The sequence below is a fragment of the Hippocampus comes genome, unplaced genomic scaffold (assembly GCF_001891065.2).
Source record: "Hippocampus comes isolate QL1 unplaced genomic scaffold, H_comes_QL1_v1.1 scaffold248, whole genome shotgun sequence".
NCBI lineage: Eukaryota > Metazoa > Chordata > Actinopteri > Syngnathiformes > Syngnathidae > Hippocampus > Hippocampus comes.
In genome coordinates this window covers 556517-566186 of record NW_017806277.1, presented here as the reverse complement: position 1 = coordinate 566186, position 9670 = coordinate 556517, and the positions used below count along the sequence as shown (strand labels likewise).

General features: G+C 43.7%; 1 protein-coding gene across 1 annotated transcript in view; it reads left to right on the top strand.

The window, feature by feature from the left end:
- Nucleotides 1-2851, top strand: part of LOC109507994 (uncharacterized) — a 5401-nt gene extending 2550 nt beyond the window's left edge. The window contains exons 3-5 of the mRNA XM_019857776.1: nucleotides 980-1402; nucleotides 1765-1818; nucleotides 1911-2851. Of these exons, the coding sequence (XP_019713335.1) occupies nucleotides 980-1402; nucleotides 1765-1818; nucleotides 1911-2332 (899 nt within the window). The 3' untranslated portion in view covers nucleotides 2333-2851. The remainder of the gene's footprint in view (nucleotides 1-979; nucleotides 1403-1764; nucleotides 1819-1910) is intronic.
- Nucleotides 2852-9670: the final 6819 nt, after the last annotated feature.

Genomic DNA, 9670 nt, shown 5'->3' with positions numbered 1-9670 from the left:
ACCAGATTAGACGCTCCTTGTGTTTATTATTATATTTCGAAAACACCACAGTTTTCATGCAGCTCATACCATATTATTTTGTTGTATTAATCCACCACACCTTAAATGCCGGTCCCTGAAAATATTGTCTGACTTAAACTGGTCCGTGGGGCAAAAAAGGTTGGGGACCCCTGATTTAGAGTGTTCCATTAACCTGCCACACATTTTTTTTGGAATGTGGGAGGAAACCGGAGTACCCGGAGAAAAGTCACGCAGGCACGGGGAAGAACATGTAAACTCCACACAGGAAGGCTGGAGCCAGAATCAAACCTGCACTCTTCACTGTGAGACGAATGTGCTAACCAGTCGCCCACTGTGTTGCCCCTCTCTCTCTCTCTCTCTCTCTCTCTCTCTCTCTCTCTCTCTCTCTCTCTCTCTCTCTCTCCATATATATATATAAAACTGTCTTCTGTTTTTATTATTCTAAGTAAGTCAGTGTCCCATCAAAGGTAGCCTACTTTTAGAACAGACCTGTGGGCAACTCGTGTTGTCCTTGGAGCTTACTCGTACTCCCTGGCACCATGTTTGTTTTTTCGGAACAGTGCACATTAATCATCAGAGCAAAAAGGCATTTATGTTAGAGTTTTCATTTTCTCTCTCTCTTCTCCCTCACAATTGTCCAGCTCAGTCGAATTTCGCACTGTAGCTTGGTGTGCACTCAAGTTAAAAGTTGTGCAAACGTGCCACGTTGTCTCCCAGATTGTGTACTTGGTGGCCATGAGGAATGTAATTGTGCCACTTGACAGCAAAAGTTCAGAACTGTGTCACTTGAACAAGACCTTATTAATCAATCAATTCTACAATCCACACAGTATTATTCCCATTCCTACTCCAGAGCTATTCCGATTTTTTTTTTTTTTTCCGAATTGTCAAAGGTTAAGTACTGGATGTCAGATATGCGACTCTCATGTTGCTTTTGTTTTGTTTTTTTAACCCCAAGGAAAATTCAACCGCGGTGTGGCAACCGATGTGAAGAAGCGCACATGGGCTGAAATTGCAGCCCGTGTCAATGAGATTGGCGAATGTCAGCGTGAGGTCATTGAGGTCGTGAAGAAATGGTCGGACCTGAAGTGTGACACCAAACGGAAAGTTGCTGCCATGCGGTCGGGCAAGGTGCCAAACCGGGGCGTCAACTCCCGTCTAGCTAAAGACCTTAATCAAACAGAAAAAGTCGTGCTCCAGATTTTGGAGATGGATCGGGAAGACCACATCAACAATGACTTAGGCCCCCTTTGCGATGATGACGAAGTTGAAGAAATGGACGAGGACGACATGGTCGGAATGCAGAGTTCACCCAATGGTGCTGAAGAGTTGGCTCGGCCTGCGCCAATGTCCTACTCTTCCAGTGGATTTGCACAATCAGGTAGCAAAGAAGATGTACATTCAATTCTTTTATGATGCCAACTTTTTTTTCCAGCCATATGTTGTTGTACTTTAATCTTTATTTTGTTAAAATGTGTTTTAAAATGACATAGTGTCAGCACAGTGTTATTTCTTGCAATCTGCACAGCAAGCCCTCTTTGGGTAAGCCTGCTGATTATTTGGGTTGAGGCCTGGGCTCTGCTGTGGGAATTCCCAATGTACCGATTTACAAACCTAGCCTATATCCGTATAAAGTATATACACGGTATAGTTACACAACTTTTGTTTGTTTTTTTTTCCATATTTTTACTTCCTTTCAAAACAATGCATTGCACATTTCATTCTGATGTTTTATTGTTTCAGGGGACTCGTCGCATACTGGCTTTGATGTGCAGTTTGAAATACCTGCTTCGGAAGGTGAGTTGTCATGAATGGGATCCAGTTGAAAAGAATATTACAAAATTTCTGTTTGGTTTTCATTGGCTGAAGACGCTTTGTTTCTTTGGCAGACTGGGATGATGACACTAAAGAAGACGTCCTGCCTTCAAGTCAGGCATCTAAACTAAGAGGGGATCACCAAGGAAACAATGGCCTCCATAAACGAGAACAACCTCATACTTCCTCTGGCACTTCAACCATGACAGCCTCACTTCCGATCACTGGTCAGCCCAGCGCAAATGTGAGGGACAGCATGCTCCAAAATGCGTCACTCAGCCTCCAGGAGCAGCACGCCACCAACATCCTGCTGGAAACGGTATCTCGCTCCTTGGAGCTTCTGTCCGAGTCGGTGCAGCAGCTAGCAGAAACTCAGCAGGAATTTGTGCGGGAGTCCCTGCAGCTCCAACGAGAAACAGTGCAGGTGCTACGGGACTTTACGGGCAGCGCCATCACTCTCATGCATGACAAATTAAATGGACGACCTGCATTATAGCATCAAGTTGCCAGAATTATCCATGAGTTTATCTTTGGCTTTCAGCCACAAAAACCTTCAATTTCCTTTGGATTTTACACTGGTCACTGTATTTATTACAGTACTCAACTGATATTCCATAATGGGTAGAGACAATGAATTGTAAGAAAGACTGTCTGAGGGGTTTTATTGAACGGTTGTAAATTTAATTTTATTTTTTTGCTACTGAGAGTGATACTTCTGTCACTGCATTGTTTAAAGCATGTACCACTTTTTTAAAAAGCCTTTCCTTGTTTTATTGCTGACATTCAAGAGTGGTTCATTGAATTTGAAGTGTGTCAAATTCTGCGCGTTGTGTCCATAAGTGTTCCCTTGCGTCTGTGCATAGAGTATCACTCATACTGTAACCTTGAGTAGTTTTCAGCACCTGACCATTATATGGTCCATATATCTTAAAGCTACATTTTACTCATTGTTTTTACATCCTTTCCTGCATTATCTATTAGAATATCTGTAAAATAAACTATCTGTAAACATCCATCCATCCATTTTCAACACCGCTTGCCCTGGACAGGGTAGCTGGGGGTGCTGGCGAAAGGCAGACTACACCCCAAACTGGTCGCCAGTCAGTCGCAAGGCACAAACAGATGAACAACCATTCACACTCACATCCAACCGATCTATCCCACGTTGCCCGCACACGAGTCAGACAAGTGTACCACTACACCATTTCTGTGAACGTTTTGAGCATTTTTCTTTTTTTTTTTTTTTACATCGTCACTTAAAACTTTGGCAATAGGTTGTCATATGGAAACGTTTTTTGTAATTCTTGAGAGCAGCCTATACATGTAAAAACTTAACTGCTTCCAGTCGGCACAACCATCCTAACAGCTTCGTATTCAGTCCGATAGAGGTCGCTGTGGTAGTTACTCAAAGGACATGAACATCAGCTCGACGGTGACTATTAGTTTTTTCAAGTGAGTCAAGTCTGCCAAATTGGTTGTTACGCAGACATTTCAAATCTTTTAAAATATAGTAGATTTCACACAATGATAAAAAAGTCGCCCCAATTTACTGACGTGAGAGGAGGTATGCACATACGACAGAGCTCAAGGTCCGCTCGCCCGTTTTGACGATAGGCCTATGCTACAGACACCCTCTAGGGGGCCCCAAACAGGTGAAAATTCACCTTGTGTACAGTATACTACATACTCTATTCAGGCCAATAATTGCTCTCAACAATTAATTTCAAATCAGAGAGGAGTAGAATTAAAGCAATGCAAACAATTCAATAGGAGAGGAAAGTGATGGAATTATTTGAAATCAGCGTCCCTGCTTTCTGCCCAAGCAGAGCTGCGTGCTTTTTGATGATGGCGGCAGTTGCGATTAAAACGGAAACATGAGTAAATCTTAGACTGTTATAGAAATTAATCATGTGTGTATCGTGTTGCTGTTGCCACCTAAATTATTTACAATAGCATTTTTTGTCTTTATTTATTTATTTTAGATTTTTCTCAGTTCCAAATCGAATTAAAATACAAATACAAATGCACTTAATGGACCTCATTGCCACTGACTAATCAATTACGCCTTCAATTGTGTCAACAATACAAAAAAGCGGGGGATTCTGTTTGCAAGTTGTCCTTGTGTCTCCCTTGGTTTAAACAGCTGCTGTAGCTGCCCTGGTGTGATGCAGCTGAATAGAAGTTGAACATTGTGCTGCAGCTTCCTGCATAGCTGGAAGGCAGCTAGTGTCTCGCTGGGTGGGGTCCTGAATAGGCAGCTGTATTCACTTGTGAAATGGTCTTTTCCATTAGCTCGTTAGGGAACCCTTAAACACTGGACGTTGAGCCTCGATGAAAAGATATCATTCACTCGGACTGCCTGTAAAACAGCATTGTTGTGAATTTTACACTAACTCTTTTTCCCCTCTGTGAATTAAAAAGTACTCCCCCCCCCAAAAAAAAACTTGCTTCAACCCTTTCATACACCCTGCAACCTGATAACATGATAAACTGTCCACTGTAGTAACCGCGGTCCCTGAAAAGGGTTCACATATACCAAATTTATAGTTCTGAGTTATTTTATTGTCTTGCAACTGATCTTAAAACTGATGTTTTATATGGTTGTTTTTGCTTCACATCATTTCAAGAAAGCCTAATATGACATAAGCAAAAAATGCAGCTTCATGCAAAATAGTCATGCAATTTTAACACATAACAATGGACAAAGTCAGTACCAAACCAAATCATTTTGCTGAAAGCGCCACCATTTCGTTAAAGCTGAAAGAACTTGTTGACATCTGGCTGAAAGAGACGTGAATTTAGAGGGGTCTGGTATAAAGTGGGGAAATATAAATATCGATCTATCCTTCCACAAGTTTCCTCCCTCCTTCTGTCGCCACAGTTGACCCCTGTGCCCTTTCCTTCTCTTCAGTTGTTACGCCTGCTGTTTGCGTGCCCTCCATCCTCCCAGTGCCTCCTTTCATCTCCCATCTGCTGCAGAAGCTGCTGCAGGAGTGTCTGGATTGGGGGCGAGGAAAGGTGGGACCGAGGCGTGGGGAGGCGGAGGGGGGTGTCTCTGTCTCAAAAGAATAATTGTGCATCTGCTGCTTATAGCCAAACAGTTCTCTTCCACTACCCACTGTTGTATTAGGAAGGGGCAGGAACTCAGAAATCTTTTGTTGGGTTGCCTTGAAATTGTTTTTCCTTTTTGAAACGCTTCAATTGAAAGAAAAAAAAAACCCACAATGCAAGCATAGGTATGATACCAATATTTAAAACAAGATCCCAATAAAGTAATATTTGGTAATATGTTGTGTTTTGTAAATTTTCATTAATCCAGACATTTATAAGTAAAATAGTCTTTTCTTTCATGATATTTAACCCTTCCAGGGACAGTGGTCACTACAGTGGACGGCTTATCATGATATCAGGTTACAAGTTATTATAATTGGTGCATGAAAGGGTTAATTCAGTCATCTTATTCCTACATGTCATTACTTCACTCCTGTGAGTTTGTCAGTGCTACACAAAAGCCCCCACAAGATGTGTTATTTGTGAGCAATGCTTTAATGCAGTGGTCCCCAAACTACGGCCCGCGGGCCGGATCCGGCCCGCCTCCGCATTTGGTCCGGCCCCCTGAAAATACCACAGAGTATTTTGATTTTGATTTATTTTTCATCGATGTGGATGATCATGAAGTTGGGCTTTTGCAATAAAATGTTCCTTAGTTCTGAACCGTTTTCATTATTAACTATTAATTAGCAACTATTTCATAAACACAGATACAATAAGGTGACATTTGGTGCATCTTTCTGTGCCGTTATCTGGCAACGCCAGAAAAAAAAAATCCGAAACCGGCCCCTCTCTCAGAGAACGGGATCATGGCGAAAAGGTTCGGTAAGAGAAAAATAGAATGCAGGGTATTTAACCCAAAGTGGACAAACGATGTTTTTGTTTTTGTTTCTTTCAGCGCAAAGAAACGTCTGTCAGTCTCATCTGTCAAGAGGCGGCTTCATTTTGTGTGGGTTTCTGGAAAACAATCCATTTTTACATTTCCGTACTCTTGCGGTCACCCTTTTTCTGTTCCAGACTGACCCCGGCCCCCCCATCACAGAAGCGAAAGCTTATGCGGCCCTCACAGGAAAAAGTTTGGGGACCGCTGCTTTAATGACTAGCTAGAATGTCGCTGAGTAGCATTAATGGGCTACTTTGGGTTTCACGGGGGATGACAGACCATTCTGACTCGGGATGTTGGATGGTGATGTGAAAATGGTAAACACAACTTCTGAATCCAAACCCTCATCAAAATATGAATGTTCCCAATTTCCTTCTTGGCACATAGCGGTAAGCTATTGACAGATTTATCACGGATCTTTGTGAAAAAAGTCATTTCAATTACGTTTGCACAGCAACATACATTTCCCTGTACCTGAAAGGGTTAAGATGGTGAAGGGGAGGGGGCGGGGGCAATGTTTAAAATTGCCCCAAATTTTGGTGTATGTGCCCTTCTGCTTTGTTGCTCCAACCAGATGACTTTGAAGAAGAGCTAACACAATATAGCCCAAGGAAATAAGAATTACATGGTTGAGTACTTGCTCGCAATTTTTTAACAAATGTCACTATAGAGCAGGAGTCTCAAACTCAATTTATGTGGGGGGACTACTTGTCTGGATGTGCCAAGTCTTTTTTTTTTATTGCCCTTAATCCCAAAAGGGCCTCAAAGGGCTTCACAAACCCACAGTTTGTGTCTGGGTTGCATTAAAATGTTAAAAAAAAAACCTTCTCAATCTTTATTAACCCTTTCATGCACCTTGTTACCTGATTACACGGTAAGCTGTCCACTGTAGTAACCGCCATCCCTGAAAGGGTTAATAACAGTTCAGAACATTAACAGTTCTTCAGAAGGTTAGGGTTAGGTGACCCGGTCTTCTTTCTCACCTGCCTGGGACTTTGCATACTCCTCAACATGTTTAGTTGAGTGATGATGTCTGATTTCATGAGCACCGTAAATTTCTCTGTGCATTCAAGACATGACGAGTGCACCTGAGCTAAAAAAAAAAAAAAAAAATCCATTGTATGTTTTTCTTGAAATTGGCTATTCTCGTTGCTAACCTTTCTGTTCACTTTTCTGAGAAACACATGACTGGGACTGAGTGATAGGATATCTTTTATTTCCACTTGGTGTCACTTCAGACTTATGGTTTGTCCAAAACTGTCATGAGTCTGAGCTACGGTATCCTGTGAGAGATACACACACACACACACACACACACACACACACACACACACACACACACACACACACACACACACACACACACACACACAGCACCCAAGGCAATGATATGGGTAAAAAAAAACTCGGGGGCTGTACGAACATTAAACTTTAATATGAAGTAGGAAGCCGCAAAATATCATTCTGCGGGCTGCAAATAACTCCCTAGACAAGAGAAATGTAGAATATACAGTTTGTCTTTGTGTTTGATGCCCCAGTCCCCTGATTTGCCTCACAATACACGTCCTCGACACTCGGTGGCCCCCATTCACTGAACTTATAAATCTGCTCACTGGGGTTTCATGGGCCTCTCGCATTTTGGTGCCCAGCACTTCTTAATTGTCTGGTATCTTCAAGAGATCCACCATTCAACCAAATGACACGCACGCATATGACGCTGACTGCATACATTCACGGGCACACACGCGCATCATCACCCACGAGACCGCCCGAAGAACGCCGGCCATCGTCTCAACATCAGACAGTAAGAAAGGGCTGTGGACGTGGCCACGGCAGGCTGACTTTTCCCTCGAGAGCCCGCTTGGGTCAGGTTTGTTGAAACTCCCCCTTTTCCTTCATCTGTCCTAAGGGAGAAGGTTTTCAAGCTGCTCTCGGTGAGGCAGATGCTGGCCTCTCTAATGGGAGGTCCGTGGGGGCGGGTGACATGACTCCGCTGCGATTCCCATGCCCCATGGCACGCTCATGTCACACTCCTTGCAAGTAATACATATGACAACAGAGAGGCTGCATTGTCCATCTGCGCAGCTGACGCAAAGACGCACCGAGGCTCACCCTCTCCAGAGATATGGATCAGGCACTGTGGATAAATGAACACCTGATATAAAGCCTTCAATGACACATGCTGTAATATCTGACAACAACATATTAACTTTTACAGTGCACAAACATGCACGCTTAAAAGTTGCAAATACAGTGGGGAAATAAATTATTCGATGCTATGGTAAAGTTATAATTTTGCGAAATTACATTTGAGGCACAGGAGAGGCAGCCCGGTGGTCGACTGGTTAGCACGTCGGCTTCACAGTGCAGAGGTGCAGGGTTCGATTACTGCTCCGGCCTTCCTGTGTGGAGTTTGCATGTTCTCCCCGTGCCTGCGTGGGTTTTTTCCGGGTACTCTGGTTTCCTCCGACATTCCAAAAACATGCATGGCAGGTTAATGGAACACTCTAAATTGTCCTTAGGCGTGATTGTGTGCACAGATGGTTGTTCATTTCTGTGTGCCCTGCGAATGGCTGGCAACCAGTTCAGGGTGTCCCCCCCATCTACTGCCCAAAGACAGCTGGGATAGGCTCCAGCGACCCTTGTGAAGATAACCGGATCAGAAAATGGATGGATGGATGGTCAGAGAACACAAGCCCTGCTAGGAAAGTCAAAGGTTCAGCTCCATCCACAGGTTCTCTATCGGTTGAGATCTAAAGACTGACCAAGTCCCTCCAACCTTAATGTGCTTCGTCTTGAGCCACTCTTTACTGTGATAGTGTTTTGGGTAATTTTCATCAAGGAACATTTATCCACAGCCACAATGTGTTGCCAACGTTTTTTTTGAGTGACTGGGATCCATTTGGCGTCGACCTCACAGTGCAGTGGTCGTGGGTTCGATCCCGGCTCTGGCCTCCCTGTGTGGAGTTTGCATGTTCTCCCCGGGCCTGCGTGGGTTTTCTCCGGGTACTCCGGTTTCCTCCCACATTCTAAAAACATGCATGGCAGGCTGATTGAACGCTCAAAATTGTCCCTTGGTGTGAGTGTGAACGCGGGAGGTGGTTTGTCTCTGTGTACCCTGCGATTGGTTGGCAACCGGTGCAGGGTGTCCTCCGCCTACTGCCCGAAGACAGCTGGGGTAGGCTCCAGCACCCACCGCGACCCTTGTGAGGATAAGCGGATCGGAAAATGAATGGATGAATGAATGAGATCCATTTGCCCCCAGGAACAGGTTCCGTCCATGTACTTTGATCCTGTTTCATTTACCTTTCACGTGATTATCCTCACTCTCCAAGGCAAGATTTTGAATGGAGATCCTGACCAAGAGCAAATGGTTGTTATTTTTGTGTGTCTAGCAATTTCAAATATCGCTTACTGTAGCTGTCACCTTCTCACCCAGCACTTTGCTCATTTGTGATTTGTCTTGTCCATGGTGATATGGAAAAAAATGGAGTGAACAAATTCCTGGAACAAGAGATACACATTGAAGAGTTGCGATCAAGAGTAATTGGTTGTGCACCAGCCAATCCGTGGGAGCCATAACTCTGGCTACATTGCAAAATACCGATAAGATTTATACATTTTATAATCTATTACCCTGTGATTCGCTGGCAACCAGTTCGGGGTGTCCCCCACCTACTGCCCGAAGACAGCTGGGATAGGCTCCGGCACGCGCCACGACCCTTGTGAGGAGAAGCGTATCAGAAAATGGATGGATGGATGTTCTATTACCATAATTAATAAATAACAGCAAAATTGTATCCTACTAATTAATAGTGTGTCCCCCGTCATGGGCCATATTCACATTCAAATGTCGCACAAAGCACAGTTTAAGTGTGCTCATGGGTAGAGTTTTCTTTA